Below are 16,438 nucleotides of genomic sequence, written 5' to 3'. Positions count from 1 at the left end.
GCTCCAAGCCACCTTGACAGCCCAGGTTAATACATTATTGAGCTCCTGAGGGGTTGATGGTGGCCTTTCCACTGTTCCTTGAAGAACCCGAGGCCCAGAGGTGCCGCTGAGCTGGATGGAGCGTGGGGCAGGGCTGGTGACCAATGCCAGGAGCTTTGGCATCATAGGGGAGGGAGGCTTGAAGCTGGAGTGAGAAGGGAGCTTGAGGGGGTGAGGGGGTGTCAGGCAGCCTGGAGTCATTCCACTCTCCCCTTCCCTCCCCCTTCCCCGCTTCAGTCTTTCTGGAAGTCATCTGATGCAGAGAGCTGGATAAAGCAGGGGGACCTCTCCCTTCCCACTGGGGCAGTCAAGGAAGCAGTGCAAAGAGGTCACTCAGGGAGTAGACTGGAGCCAGAGCTGGCTTTTCCCCCCTGCTTCACCATTCAGGAAGAGCTCTGTCTGGGGTATGGGGAGGGGATCTGTCCATGGGGACCTATCCCAAAGTGACCTCTCTAAATTGCACATAGGATTGTGACTCTCCTTCCAGAGAAGCCCCCCTTAGCTGTGAATAAAGTGAGTATGATGTGTCTTGGACTGATGTGACATGCCTCGGGCAAGGTGACCTTAAGAATTTTGAAAGCGGATAACCCTGGTCCCAAACTGCAGCTCAGCAACCACTTGTTAGAGACACTTGGGAAGGTTCTTTAGCCTCTATGAGCCTCAGTGTCCTCATCAATAAGACGAGAATGGCAGTTCCTACCTCCTCGGTTGTTGAGAAGAATGACTGAGACGATGCAAAGCACAGTAAGAAGTCCTCAGAAAATGTTAGCCAGTGTTACTTTCTTTCCTACAAGAATGTGTTTCCATTCTCTATGAGTATGTGTTTCCATCATGTCTGGAGCAAAACTGCTTTCATAAGAAAATTAAATAACTTTAAAACATTGAGTGTACACACTCTATGACCCAGCAATTCCATTCCTATGGGAGTATCTAAGAAGAAAACTCACATATGCACAAAGGACAACCTTATGAGAATATCTACTATTCAAATAGCAAGACTCTGGGAACCACCTCAATGTCCATCAAGAAGGCCGATAAATAAATGGGGGATCCTACATCAAGTGGTACATCACACATCAGCGAAAATGGGGACCAAAGCTGCAAGGATTAAGAAGGCTACATCTCAGAAACCTGAAGCTCAGTGAGAAAAAGCAAGTTGTGGAATGACTCATTCTGGGTGACTCCATTTATGTAAAAATTTAAAGTCAGAACAAGCTACATTTTCTTAGACTTATACACACTCAGCGAAAGAATAAAAACATAGAATGGCAAAACCAATGATACTGTAATAGTGTTGTAGGATGACAGATGGTAGCTACATGTGGGAAGCACAGCATAATATAGAGAATTTGAATCACTATGCTATACACCTGAAACTAATGTAACACTGTGTGTCAACTATACTCAAAATTTAAAAACTAAAAATGCAAATGCCAAAATCAAAATTCAGGATGGCAATTATCTCTGGAGAGGGAAGTGGGGAGGGTCCACAGAGGCTTCAAAAGTCTCTGCTATAATTTCTTTTTTTTTTTTTAAGATTTTATTTATTTATTTGACAGAGAGAGATCACAAGTAGGTAGAGAGGCAGGCAGAGAGAGAGGAAGGGAAGCAGGCTCCCTGCTGAGCAGAGAGCCCGACTTGGGACTCGATCCCAGGACCCTGAGATCATGACCTGAGCCGAAGGCAGCGGCTTAACCCACTGAGCCACCCAGGCGCCCCTATAATTTATTTCTTAACAAGAAGAATATGAAATAAGTGGGCACAATATTAACATCTGAAAAAGCTGGGTGGCAAGGGCATGGGGTTCATTTTATTACCTGCTATATTTTTCTGAAGGCTTAAAATATTTCATAATTTTTTAAGTGGTGGAGATTTAAAGTTTGGTTTGTTTACCACTGATCCACAAATACTGGGTTGGGCCCAGAGCAGGCCTTGGGAGTGTTTGCTGAGTGACTGAGTACCTATTGTGAAGGCAGAACTGCTTTGCCTCTGCTCTGCTCAGACCCCACCAGGGTGGCACTGACCAGGGACAGGAGCAGATGGACCCGTGTGGTCTCAAAGAAGAGGGGGACCTGGAGGGCATGCAGTGGGGCAGGTATGGTTCAGTATGAGGACGTGTGAGGAAGACCCACCAGTGCTGGAAGACTGAGCTTGCTACCCTAGAGGTCCATGGAGGGGCCAGAGGAGCCAGCAGAGGAGCCTGGACTCAGGCAGATAAATGAGTGTGCAAGGAAGAGGGATGGATGTGGCTTCTAGCTTGGGAGTCCAGGATTCTCTGATAGGTGCCCTGTTCCATGCCTGCTTTCTCTCCTGGAAGCTTCTTTCCTAGGCACACTAGGGTGGTGCTTAGTCAGGGCTGGGCAGAAGGGACCTAACAGGCTAGAGATTTACAGACTTCAGCTCAGAGCAGGAAGGGAGCAGCCATGCCTGACCTCCCTGTATTTTCCAAAGGAGGGACCGGAATTCCAGGGAGGATAAAGGATATGGCCCAAATCATATAACAAACGTGGTCAGGGAAAAACTCACCAGGCAACCGTCCCCCAGGCCGGAGTGTCCCTCGGTGACCCAACTTCTAAGCTTTCACCCAGGATGCACACACAGGTGCTGTGGAGGCCTCCAGCTAAGGCTGGCACCCTCCCCCGTCACCTCCCTGCTCACATGTTAGCCCTGAGGCCCTTGGCAAATATTGTCCCTGGTGGTGAGGCTCCAGGTAGGGCAGGCACACCTCCAGGCTCACCTGAGCCAGATCTCCACCCAGCAGCTTCCCAGCATGGCCCTCAGGAGTTGGCCCCTACTCACTTGCGCCCAGGAAAGGGCCAGCTGCTCCAGGTCTCCCAGCTGCTAGCAGCTATCACTGCTACAGGGGCAGTATAGGGATTCTACAGGGTTCCTCAGTGGGGTGGGGAAGAGCAGGAGAGCCATATTGGAAGTGACAACACCCACCTTTACTACCCCAGTTCCTGCTGCGCCCAATGGGCACAGCTGATTCATATCTTAGCCTTTAACTCCTTCAGACATCCCCGAAGATGGGGCAGTATGGCATGCGGGTGGGGGCTCCAGCATCAGCGAGAGCTGAGTTCAAATTCCAGGCCCACCGCTCACCTCCTGGGTAACGGAAGGCAAGTCACTTAAGAGCTATGCCTCAGTTTCCTCAACTGTAACGGAGGTGAAAACAACAGAGCCCACCACAGGTGTAAACGCCACGAGGAGAGGAAGGCAGCTCTGACGTGGCCGTTACTACAGCTCCATGAGAAAGTTGGGACCCAGAAGGGAGCGACAGCCCCAGGATCCCCGGCGCCTCTACTTCCCTCGCGCGAGCGTCCACAACCCCCTCCCTGCTCACCGGCGGCTGCGGCTCCCGGAGGCCGGGCGGAGCGCCGGGCGGGGCGTGGGGGGCGGGTGGGAGCCGCAGTGCGGGCCGCCAGCCGGAGGCGCGGGGGAGACCGGGCCCCGCGCCCGCCCCCACCCCCCAACCCGGGCCCAGGGCCGCTCCAGCCGCGCACTTACCCCGCGGCCAGGGAGTCCGCGGCGCCCGCCGAGCTCATCGCGGAGAGGGGCGGGCAGCGTGCCCCCGCAGGACGCCAGCCGCGGCCCAGGTGCTGCCGCCGGAACACCGAGCCGGGTGCTGTGCCGCCGAGCCGCAGACGCCGCGGCCGGGGAGGGGCGCGCCGGGGGCGGGGAAGGCGGCGGGGCCGGGCCGGGCCTCGGTCTGCTTGCCCGCGCAGTGGGGCCGCGGCCGCCGCCCGTCTGCGGCCGACTGGAGGAGGCTGGGGCTGGGCGGGGGACGGCCACGGGATGCGCCCCCACCCTCGGCTCTCAGACGTGAGAGGCCCTGGCACCCACGGTCCGCTGGGCCCATGCCGAGTGTCCTCGCTGCGCAGCCCCCAGGGGCCGGAGCTCGCTCCTTCCTCACACAGCCCCACGTATCTGTGGCCAGAAAGTTCTCTTAGACCTGAGGTCCATCTCCCAGTCATCTCTCCCCTCCCCCACCCCAGATCCCGCCTCGCAGCGGCCCCCACCTGAGCCCTTCGTCATCCTACTGCATTGGCGGGGGGCATTCATGCTGAGAAAGACACAGCCTCCAGAGTCAGGCTTGGGTTTTAATACTCCCCTTTGCCCACTGCCGCACTGTGCGCGCAGCACACGAGAAAGCGGAAAATAACGTGGTTTAGCACCCACTGCTAGCCCGGGGTTCACAACGGTCTTCTCAAATCATCCCCAGAGCTGCCATTTTACAGAGATGGGGCACAGAGTCTATGTGACTTGCTCAAGTTAACTCACCTAATAAATGGCAAGTCCTGATTGGAACTGGCCCTCCTGACTCCAGGGTGGACACTCTTGTCTCTCTTTCCCCCTTGGTCCCATTCTCTCTGAGTCCCCAACCCCTATACGGAGTCATCCAGAACACTCCTCAAATGCTCACTGTATGCATAGCCCTAAGGTACAAGTCTAGGGCCAGGGCTGACGCCCACCTGGCGTTCTGGCACAAAGAGTCACTGGTCTGTGAGGAGTTAACCAGCCACCACTTCCAAGCCCCAGATGCTCTTAATCATGACTCATCAGAGCACGTGGCTGCCATTAGAACTGTCCCTTTACAAAGGCAGAGGATAGAAGGAGGAGGGACTCCAGCGCCCCTGGAGCAACCCTTAGCTCCAGGATGTCAGAAGAGGAAGCAAGAGGAGCCTGGTAGAGGCAGGCCTCTTAGGAAGAGGGCTGCAGACTGGCTCCTGGGAGAGCCAGGTAGACTGAGCCTGGTGGCAGAGGGGAGAGGTTTAGAAGATTCCTGTTTAAATCCATACAGGCTGTCTGGAAAGGTAGTGAGTTCTTATCCTGCCCATATGTGAACAGAGGCTAGATGTTCACTGGCAAGGATCATCCTATGTCTGGGATTCTCAGACATGAGCACAGAAAAGGTAATTAACTACAAGGAGTGGGCTATGATGAGATCTACTGTCATCTAGAGGACTCCAGATAAGAAAGAATGCAACATAGACTGGAGGGGTGGGGAGAGGGCTTCCTGGAGAAGGTGGGCACAGAGTTGAGCCTCGAAATTTATATTGTTTATACACAATAAAGTCGTGGAAAGGGTGTACCAGATGGGAGAACAGCATGGGTGAAAGCAGCATGGGGTGGGCAGAGGCACACCCATGTCCGCTGGCGTTTGTGAGGCTGGTGAGAAGACCAGCAATGTGTATGAAGAGGAGCCTTGGTAATGAGGCTGGGACACCCTATTGCAACCCATGCCCATCTCTGGGCATTTGTACTAGCTCGTCCCTCTGCCTGGGACACACCTTCCTCCCTTATCATTTATTATTCATTCGTTTAATCAGGGTTCAATCCAGAAGCTTAAAATTGGAAGCCTTTTTTTTTTTTTTTTTTCCCGAAAAAAGAATACAAATCTACCAATAGAAAACTGCCAGAGTCCTCCCAGAGCCATGGAAAGGGCCAGGTGAGTGAGCACTTCTGAAGCTTTATGCTACGTTAGATATAGGTAAATCTCCATTGGATTTGACCAACATTTATTAAGAGCCTGATATAGGCCCAAACTCCTACTCGCCCCGCAGGTTTCAGTTCAGGCAGCACCTCTTCCAGAAAGCCCTCCCTCCCTGGCGGGGTTAGGGGCTTCCTGGGCACACACTGCCCTAACCCCCTCTGACCTCCCCTCTTCACCGTGGCTGACACCATCTGGGGGTGATGGGAGTGGAGTGAGGTGTGTATGTGATTGTCTCTGCTATCAGACTGGGAGCTTTTGGAGGATCGGGTCTGGTCAGACATCTCTGCTTCTGATGAATCATCGAATACCAACACTTGGCCTAGCACTTTACCATTTCCCTCTGAGGTAATGATTATGACTGATGTCCACCAAAGGCTTTACTACATGCGACACAGGTTAAGTGTAGAACACAGACTATCTCATTTCATGCTCGCTTTTAACCACCTCTCTGAGCCTCAGTTTCCTCATCAGTAAAATGGAAATACTGCCTGCTTCAAAGGGTGGTTGTGAGGATTAAGAATTCCTGTATCTAAATGCTCCCGTAGTTCCTGGCAGGTGACAGAGTGCTGAGCGGCGCTCCGGCGGTGATGGCAGCAAGGCAGAGGCTGGCATTCTCCCGCTGTAGATGAAACTGAATCTCAACACCATAAGCAGCCAAGCTGGCTTCGGAGCTGGAGCGGTCCCCACACAGCAGTGGCAATGATGCTGGAGTCACTCACCTGATGAGTCAGAGCCCCAGAGTGGTCCACCTTTCAGGAGGGCTCCACCCAGGCAGCTCCCAGCCCCCAGGAGCTCTGGCTCAGCCCCAACCCTGGGGAGCCTGGGAGTCACCATTATTTCTGCCTCCCAACCCAGGTGACTCTGCTCATGTCACCTGCCCATTTCCACCTCAGGCTGATAGCCAAGCTGCGGGACCCGGATAGTATGCTGAGTCCTGGGTTCCTTCCTCCCCTGCTGGGGGAGTTTCCTGGTGCTTTGTGCCTGGAAGTTGCCAAGCCTGTTTCCTCTCTCATTTTCTCCCCTACCTGCAAGAACAAACCACCAGGCTCACCACACCTGATGGCCCTGAGAACCTCCATGGACTGCTTTTACCTGTACCATCTGTCAGCTTAAGAAGGCTCTCAGTAAGCATCTGTTCAGTGAAACCTCCTCAGGATGCTCCAAAAAGCTCCACAGAGGCTTTATCTCTCATCCCACAGTGGCTTTGACCAAGTATGACTTGGACTCAGGTCTTGACTCCGTATCCTATCGGAAAAGTGTGTGGAAAAGGGGGTGGGTCACGGAAATGGGAGTGTGAGCATGTGAAAAGCGATACCATTACTGTAGAAACAGCTTAAGTTGTGAAACCTCCTCTGCCTCTACCTCTCTGACCCTGTCTACCCATTTGTAAGTCTGGGATAACGGTGCCCGCCTCTCAGGGATGCTGTGAGGCTTTACTGGGCATTACTGAGGTGATGCGTCAGCCGCTTTCTTCTTCTCCCTCTTCCCTCTTCTCAGTCCCCTCCTCTAGGCCTTTCCCTGACATGAAGCAGCCCCCAACTAGCTCTCTCTATCAGCCCAGAACTAGCTGGTTGGACTCCAGAGACCCTCCCCCCCCACCCCCGCCCCCCTGCCCCTAACCCAGCGGGGCTGATGACTATACAGCAGGTATTCTTAAATCAAGTGAGCCCCACCCAGCAGATTGCCGGCTTGAGCGGGTTAATAATTCACAGTCTACAGGCCCATCAACAAAGGGCCCTTAAACAGAGCTGTGACAATCACAGTTCTAAAATATTCCTTGGCAGGGGCTCCTAAGGAAGACCTAGGCCTCCGTGTTGGGCCAGCCTCCTCCCTCCTCATGAACTCTGACCCCCACTAGCTGTGTAACATTGGGCAAGTTACTGCCTCACTCTGGCCCTTAGGTTCCTCTTCTCTTAGGGGAGAGAAGGGTGCGCCAGGAGCCCAAAGCCCTTCCTTGCTCTGATGTTCTTGGTTCTGGGGTCTGAGCTCTTCTACCAAAGTCTGGTCTCCCAGAGCAGCTGAAAGTGGATCTGAGGAAGGAGCCCCCATCAGGCACAAAGGACCAGGAACATTCTTGATTGAAAAAAAGAGGCAGAGCTCTAATGAGGTGTTTCAGGCACTGAGTGGCAACTTGTCGGGGGTTAGAACTTGGGCTGCAGAGCCGGGAAGATCTGGCTGGACTCCTGGCCCCACCACATCCTAGCTGTGCAGCCCCAAGCAAATCCCTCTATGAGCTTGAGGCAGGGCAGGGAGTGGTTTAGAGAGCAGGTTGGCGCCCCAGCTCTGACACCCTGGATGGGTGACTTCAACTCTGAGATGGGGATGATGATGGCACTGAGCTCATCAGGCTGTTGCAAGGATTAAATTAGGTTTATTTTAACATACATAAAGCACTTGGAACAGGGTCTTACCATTAATTTTTAAGCTTTAGTTTCCTCATCTATAATGCAGGGATAACAGGATTGTTGTGAACGTTAAACGTGAACATTAAATGAGCAAATGGACCCCCAAAGAGCTCTGGAACTGTGCAAGGCCGTCCAGAGAGGAGGGGTGACCAGAGAAGATGTGCATGCAGACCTGGCCAGGGCCGCAAAGACATCCACTGGACACCTACCACGTACATTTATGGCAAATGTGCTACTTCCCACACTGCCACAGGGAGCAGAAAGCAGTGCCTTCTTTCAGAAGGGTAACTGGAATTTTGGACTGAAAACCTTAGAAAAGTGACCCAATAACACCCAGGCAACAAATGTGTCTGAAGAAACAGTCACAGACATAAAGATTTCTTATTCAAAGATGTTCAAACAGTGTTTTCTATAATAAGGACACAGCTGGTAATAACCTAAATGCCCATGAATGAAGAATTATTTCAATGAGTTATAGTGAATTTATAGGGTCAAATATTCTGCAGATATTTAAATTATATTTATAGAGAATTTCTTTGCCCAGACTACTACATTATTTCCCAAGTAGTTTCTCTGCTCCAGCCCCTGTCTCCTTATTGTCTTCACACAGAACCAGACCCATTTGATCTGATCATGTCACTCGTCTGTTCAAAATCCCACATTGGCTCCACATATTGCTCAGTACAAAACTAAAGTCTCCACATGGCCTTGAGGCCCTGAATGACATGCACCCCCATCTCTCTCTCTCTGACATCATCTCCCTTTCTCTCTCTCTCACATATTCAGCTACTCTGGCCTCCTTGCTTTTTTCCAAATATGTCAGGCACACTCCCACCTCAGGGCCTTTGCACTTGCTCTTCCTTCTGCCTGGAATGCCCTTCCTGCAGATAATCACATGATTACCCCTCCACCAAAAGGCTTCAACTCAAATGACACCTTCTCCGTGAGGACTTCCCTGACCATTCTGTTTAAAATGGGGCTTTTGCCTTCATCCTCCCTATTCTTTCATCCTGCAATATTTTTTACACAGCATGTGTTATTTTACCTCCTGAATATTTTGCTTATTCACTTATTTTCTGTCTCTACCTATTAAATTCTACACTCCATAGGGGAGGGATTTTTTTTTTTCAGTTTTGTTCTCCAATATATTTGCAGTGCCCAGAGCAGTGCCTGGCACCCAGTAGGCACTCAGTAATTGTTGCATGAATGAGTTTTCTGGAAGGTGGGAAAATATTTAAAAAGCAGAATACAAAAGTAGTACTAGAGAGAAAACCCCAGTGTGTATGCATTTGAGAAAGCACAGGGAGGCTTCATCTCCTCATCTATCAGAATCGGAGACAACAAGACCTCCCAGTCAGAGTTGAGGAGGATGGAAGGTGATGATGCGTGTCACATGAGGGCTTGGCCAAGGGCAGATCTCACTGTTATGGGGTCACTGGCAGCAGGGTGGGAGGGGGTAGGAATGTTGAAGAGACTGGGGCCTAGTTCAGAAGGTCCAGGGGAGAGAAGCCAGGGCTGAAGGGAGCTGTGCCAAGCGAAGGAGAGGGGGACGAGTTGAATGCAGTGCTGTGCACTGAGCCTGTGGAGAGGTCATCCCTCTCTGACTGGCCTGTCCTGTGCTCAGGGACGGCACCTGGGTATGCCCTTCAGTCACACAAGTGTAGACGAAGTACCCACCCACTTTCTTGGAAGGACAGCAAAGTTACCTTCATTCTGAGACTTAGATGCTCTGTCTGGGGGAGGGTGTTTCTTAGCTTGAGATGAATTCTTGCAGGGGGAAGGTCTTCCCAGGGCCAACTCTGTGAGGGAGGGAGAGGGACACCTGAGGCTGTGGTGGGAACAAGCAGGAACAAACTTCATTCCATAGGGAAAAAAGGGACTCAAAAAGTATGAAGCATCTGGCTCAGGGTTACTGGATAGGGCATCTGATGTCACACTCACTGTCACAAGTCCTAATATAATTGTCCTCCTGGAGTACATGGGATGAATCCAGCCACTAAGTAGGAAGAATTTTACCTAAATATAATAGATTTCTGAACTGCAGTTTCCATCTGAAGCAGGAAGGAAAGAAAATATGGGAAAACACCCACGGGGCCCTCCCAGATGTGGAAGTTTTGCAGTCAGGCTCCTTTCAGGATGGCTGAGGGGCTTGGCAAGGGGCCATAGAATCCTACAAATCTTCTGTTACTCATTCCCTGCTTCCTAAGGTATTTTAAAATATTACAGACTGGTTTTAGGTCAAGCTAGCGAATGAATTAGGAGAATTAGGAGAAAGGTCTATTCCAGCCTTGGGATGGGGTGATAAAGTGACAAGCTTCAGGGACATTGTCCTATAAGCCCCCAACCCCCAGGCCGGTGGGGCAGTGGTAGTGAGGCTGAGAATGGGACTGGGGCCAATAGTCACAATTGCAGGAGAGTGCGCAAGGGACCGGTTCCCAGCTCCCAGGGTGTCAACAACAACTGTTGGACTCTCAGAGGGAGGCGCAGGGATACTCCAAGCAAATCCTATTTTGGGGTCTTCATGAAGCTATGATTTTACTTTAAGGTCTGCTTATTGGCCACAGTTACCTTACAATATCACGCCCCACCTCCGCAACTTGATTTTAGGGGTACTGCTTCTTCCCTCCTCTCCAGCCCCACTGGCTGAATGGTAGGTGCCTCTCATTTGACTCCACCTCTCAGGGCACAGTGACTGGTTGAAGGAAGGGTCAGCTGGAAATTTTTCCCTGAGCTTTTTCAAATGAGACTGATGGAGAAACCCCTTCCTCTTCTGGCCTGGGGGCACTAATGACAATAATCAGTAACACTCCTTGGTTACACTGACTGTGTGTTAGGCACTGCTCTGAGCACTTGCCACAAACTGATTCACATAATCCTCACAACAACCCTGTGAGGCAAGTCCTAACATTAGCCTCATTTTACAGATGAGAGTGAAATTTGGAAAAGTTAAATGTCCAAAGTCATACTGCCAGAAAGTCCCAGAGTCAGGATCCCCAAATCAGCCCGTGTGGCTCCAGGATACTTTTCACTGCTTTGTCTTACTGTCCCAGGACTTGAGCTTGGAAGCTGCTGGCAGCCCTGCCTCTCACAGGATGGAGAAGTAGGTGAGCATTAGGAGAGAATGGAGCCGACCGCAGAGAGAAACTGAATTGAGCAGCAGAAATATTCAGGGGAAGGACAAGCAACTCAAATCGCAGATTTGAAGATAAATCAGGAACTTGCACGCTGGCAGAGCTAATACAGCAGCCTACATCATCTATTTCCAACTGACCTCAAGACAGGACCAAAAACGTCCCAAGTCGGAATCCCTCCGTAACTAAAAAAAAGGGACGAAGGTAACCTGAGGGTTTCCCATGGCATCCTCGAGGATTTGGGGGCTGCAGTGTGCCTCCCACACCAGAACCCTCTCATACCCCATGCAGCTGCTCTGGACAGCAGAAGGGAGATCAGAACCCTGGGATAATAAACCTCAATATCGTAGAACATGGTAATTTAAATCCCGAGTCTCATAATTCACCAATGCCTTCATTCACAGAATCTGAGAATCACAGAGGTGAACACTCAGCACCGGCCTCCAGTCCAGATCCTGTCCCAAGGAAGGAACCCCAAAGCCACTCCAGGATTCCAGCCACCAAATTTGAAATCACCTACCTAGAGGCATCTGAGAGTTCCTGGAGCTCAGTCTCAAACCTAGGGCAGGAAACTGGGCAACTGACAGCAGCCCCAGGACCTGAGCCTCTTTGGCTGGGCCCCTCCCTTCTCAGAGAGCTCCCTGCCTCCACCCCCAGCCCCACCCCCGCAGCTCTGCCACTTACTCTCTCAAAAGCCATCTGCCCATCTACACTTCCCTCTTTGCTCCTGGTGCTGCCTTCTACAGGAGGAACAGCCATGAGTGGGGGCTACTGGTATGGCTTGGAAGGGGCCTTGTTTATAGCACGAGTAGGTGGCATTCCCCATTGTAAGATGTGTGGGCACCATTTCTATCTCATAACCTTCCTGGCTATCCATGCTGGTGCCAGGAATCCCACCCTTGATTCCCAAACCTTTCAGAATTCCTTCTGTTCAATGGGAATACCTTAGTTACCTCATACCACTGCCAAGAAGAAAGTGAACTCACATTTACTGAACACCAAATATGCCCCAGTGGCTGTCTGTGAGGTCCTTTCCAGTGGGACTTCACTAGAGCTTTCCACTAGTAGCTTATTTTATAGCTGAGTAAACCTGAGTTCACACAGACCAAGTAATTGAATTTAGGCCACAGAGCCAGTACGTAAACAGCAGAACAGGGGCCGGGCAAGCTCTTCACCTTTGGGCCAGGCTGTGGGAGACCAGACAGTGTGGTGGGTGAGGGGTGAAGGTAAAGTCACAGGTCCTGAGCTGGGAGAAAGGAGATCTGGGTTTGTGCCTCAGATATGAGACTTTGTGGGCACAACTGGGGGTATTTGTGTCCAGCAAGTTCCACCTGAAGTATAAAGGCAATGTGTTCAGGCCCTCCCATATTCTCCCTCAAACAGGCCCACGGAGGATACAGAGGCCTCTACTTGGCTAGAGCCTCCTTTCTCCCCCTCCTCTTCACTGTCTCTCACTTCTCTTCCCTCACTTGTGATTCTGGGTCTCATCTCTCAGCCTCTCTATTCACCATTTAGCAGTTCTTCTTCCTTAACTTCTCTAATCCGTACCCCCCACCCCCCTTCATTCTCCTCATCCACACCCCAGCATCCCTCCTGGGTCATCATGCCAGCCTCCCCTCTGGTCTCCCTACCTCCCTCCACACTGTGACATCAGCAACATACACACATTTGAAACTCAGAAGAAGGTTCCTGGTGCCTACAGGACAGAACACAACCAGGTTCTCATAGGCAGGGAAGACCTCAGGCAAGAAATTCTTCTGGACATAGCCATTCTTCTCTATCCCAACCAGGGGATCTCTCCTTCCTTGGAAATTATTCCTTCATGTCTTCATCAAAACTGAAGCCCTGCCCCCTCTGCACATGTAGTGGGGAGACAGAAAAAGGTAACCCTGAATCAGTGTTGAAATGGTTTGTCCCTCCGCAAAATCCTTTTTTCCTGAGGTAGCAGGATCATCTTTAAATATGTAAATCCGCTCCCTGACGACCTCTAGTGGCTTCCCAACACCAGTGAAATCCAAACTCAATGCCCTGTTCTGGGCAGCCTGCTTCCTGGATCCCATCAGACACTGGATTCACCTCAAGGACCCCCTTTCTGCTCCTCAGACACAAACCACACTGTGACTTCTGAGAATGCTCTAGGAATGGTCTATTTTATTGTCCATCACATGGCCCTCTTTAAGGCTTTACACAGCATTGTTTATTTGCCTATTTGTGTGGCCTTTTTTTTCCTCTCGAACACGGTCTCCTGAGAGCAGGGAGTTGTGCCTCTGAAGTAATACCATATCCGCAGCACCTAGTACAGTGCCTGGAGCATGTTATATGCTCAACAATGTTTGTTAAAAGACTGAATGAGAATTACGAGAAAGAAGCAAAGATGTTGAAAGCCTCTGAGTCTGACTCAAGGGTGGGGTCAGAAAGGCTCTCGAAAAGAGGTTACCTCAAGTTGAGTCTTAACTGATGTGAATGTAAGAAGCAGAAGATGGCATTCCAGGCAGAGGCAACCCTGAGTAGCCTGGCACAGTTGTGAGAGCACTATAAAGCAGTTGGTGTTGCTGGACCAGAGTGAGCACTGGGGAGTCACAGGAAACGGGCTAAGGCGGGTCACAACCTCTCTCCTCAAGAACCTTGAACTTTAACCTTTACGTGATAGAGAACTGTGGAAGTTTTAAAACAGAAGAATGACATGGTTTGGCTTGTGCTTTAGAAAAGATCTGTCTGAAGGATGCATGGAAAGGAGAAGACTGGAGGAACTGGGAAAGTTAGGGGCTATTCCAATAGTTCAAAGGAGAATGAACAGCTTTGAGAGACACTAGAGAGAAAATCAGCAGGACTCAGAGATTGGGGTGGAGGTAAGGGAGGGAGGCGAAAGGGATGACTCCCAGATTCTGGGCTTGAGCAACAGGGTGGATGACAATGCCATTCACTGAGATGGGAACACAGGGAGAGGAACAGGTTTAGGGGTGAAGATGTGAAGTGTGATTTGGGGCTTGCAGAATTTGAGGTGCTCACAGGAAAGTCAGATGGAAGTGCCGGGAGGGCAGTTGGATTGCTCTTCTCTAGGGAGTAAGGAGGGTAAACTTTAAGTTATGTAAAGGAAAGGAATTGGTGTCTAAGCTCAGAAGAGAGGTCAGGATTGTCCCCTCTCCTCTTTCTCAAGAGAACACATCTGGAGACACCAACTCATCCAGGAGGTGGGGACAGCTGGGGAGGTGGAGGCAACACACAGGAGACAATGATATCCCTGATGGGTTGAGCTTGGAGGAGCTGTGGGGCACATAATCCTACCCTGGACCAGCACTGACACCCAAGATCCCCCCCCACACACACACACAATGCTGCCCCCAGATGTGGACAACCGTGTTGGGGCGCGGATGGTGTGCTTGCTCTCACCTGTCCCGGCACAGAGGGCGCGGAGGACCAGGTGCGTGTGAGCAGCACCCCAGAGGGCTGACTCCGCAGCTCAAACCTGACTCCCACCCCGCCCGAGGGCTCACCTGCGTACCCTCGCAGAGAGCGCGCAGATGACGGCACCGGAAGCGGGGCTCCGGTGCGACCGCGGAGGGGTGGGGTCCGTATCCCTTGTCCCTAGGCCTAGCCCCGGCGGGGGCCGGAACACGTGAGCCGCGGGGCACGTGGGGGTGCGAGAAGCGCCGGGCTGACCCCGCCCCGGCCCTCCGGCCGTTACCCCGCGCCCAGCAGCCCGCGCACTGCGGTCGCCCGCTGTACCCCTACAGCTGTCCCTCCGGTCGGCCGCCGGCAGCCGCCCCTCCGTCCCGTGCGCGCCTCCAGCCGAGGCCCCGTTCCCGCCCCGTACCTGCGGTCGCTCTTCCCGGAGGCCGCCCCCTTCCAGGCGGTCAGAAACGCCATGGAGGCGGGCGGGACTCGGACGGGGGCGCGGGCGGCCCCTCGTGGCGGCGTGGGCTGTAGCGGCGGCTCCCGCGGCAGCACCTGGACCGGCGGGCGGGTGGGCGGGACGGGACCGGCGGCTCCTCCCCGCCGCGGCCGGGCGCCTCCCTGCCTGCCCGGGACGTCGGTGCCCTCGGAGCGGACCCGGGGTCCCAGAGCAAGCCCATTCCCCTCCAGAGCCGTCGAGACCCATCATTAGTCACAAGGAGAAGCTGAGACCCAGGACGTCCAGGGATTTGTCCCAAGACCACACAGAAGGCCGGTGGCAGCACCGGGACCTATTCCAGGCTCTCCAGTCCCAGTCTAAAGCCGGTCCTCTGAATCGAGGGTGACACGAAGGTGTCACGAACGCCTTTTCTCTTCTGCTTAAGTACAGAACACTGCCTTACCAGGGCCGCACATGGATGGAGTCAAGTGCTTGGGACTGCAGAAGAGGTTGGGGGGCAGACAGAGGAACAGGGAGGTAAGGAAAGACCTGTCTAGCCTGAGAGTAGAGGTTGCTGACAGGCAAGGCACTGGGACAGGAGTCGTCCGTGGCAGGCTCAACTAAGGACTAGGAGCAGGGAGAAGGATCAATCCAGGTCGAGTGTGAAGGATGGATTCAGGGGTCCCTGGAGACTTTTCTCAGTGAGAGGGGCAGGGTGAAAACGGGCGGGGCAGGATGGCTAAGGGACCATTTCTGTCTCCTTTTGGGCTGGGTCTGTATTGTAGGCACTTGAGCAACACAAATCCTGTGTCGACTAAGTGGTGACTGATTCTGACAAGTCTGAGCCATTCTCTGATGTGCCAAGCCCTAACCCAGGTGTTTGACACAAATTCTCATTTAATTTCATTCCATTAAGTATTCACTCCCATTTTACAGTTGATGAAACTGGGGCTTCAAGAGGAAAACTGACTTCTCTGATACTAAGCTATGAAGCTAAGTCTTAAACCCAAGTCTGTCTCTCCCATCTGGTGCTTCCTCCCCCAGTCCCGCCTGAGGTCTGCAGGTGGGCTGGGCATGGAGTGGCAGGCCTGGGAAAGCAGGAAACAGAAGCCTCGAGGATTACCTGGGTATTTTCTCTCAATTTTCCTTGGTAGGGAGCAGAGAAAATACGACCTTTCCCCCTTTCTCTGAGAGCTCATGTCATGGTCTTAGCAGATCAACAAGGCCCGAGAATGTTGCCTATCTGACCACAATGCTAGAGCCTCCAGATCTGGAAATTCCAGTTACATGCACCTAGGGGCCCAAATCCCTCAGCCCACAGAGCCTTATCCAGCTTGGCAGCATTGTGCACTGCAGATAGCCAACTTCCTCCTGGGCTCACAGGCATGAATACCACAGGGCCTCAGAAACTTGGTCTGCTGGAGGTCCAGAGCCCAGTCAAATCCCATTTGGAATTAAAGCCCCACCCAGCCTCTGAGCCTACAGCTAATACTATTTCCTCCAGGAAGCCCTCCTGTATCTCCCCAGTGGTGGAATC

At 52.3% G+C, this 16,438-nt stretch overlaps 1 protein-coding gene across 8 annotated transcripts in view; it reads right to left on the bottom strand.

The window, feature by feature from the left end:
- Window positions 1-14,984, bottom strand: part of TTC39A (tetratricopeptide repeat domain 39A) — a 49,802-nt gene extending 34,818 nt beyond the window's left edge. For 2 of the 8 annotated variants that reach the window (XM_047727965.1, XM_047727963.1), the window contains exon 1: window positions 3,142-3,330. Coding sequence is in view for 3 of the 8 variants with exons in the window: in XM_047727959.1 (XP_047583915.1) it covers window positions 14,884-14,936 (53 nt within the window). In the remaining 5 variants the exon portion in view is untranslated. Of the gene's footprint in view, window positions 1-2,982; window positions 3,331-3,382; window positions 3,429-3,546; window positions 3,701-14,883 lie in introns of those variants that run through there. The other 6 variants (XM_047727959.1, XM_047727958.1, XM_047727956.1 and 3 more) reach the window with 6 other exon arrangements.
- Between the last annotated feature and the right edge of the window lie 1,454 nt (window positions 14,985-16,438).

This window comes from Lutra lutra, chromosome 4 (genome assembly GCF_902655055.1).
Source record: "Lutra lutra chromosome 4, mLutLut1.2, whole genome shotgun sequence".
NCBI classification, from domain to species: Eukaryota; Metazoa; Chordata; class Mammalia; order Carnivora; family Mustelidae; genus Lutra; species Lutra lutra.
This window is presented reverse-complemented; position numbering and strand designations above follow the sequence as displayed.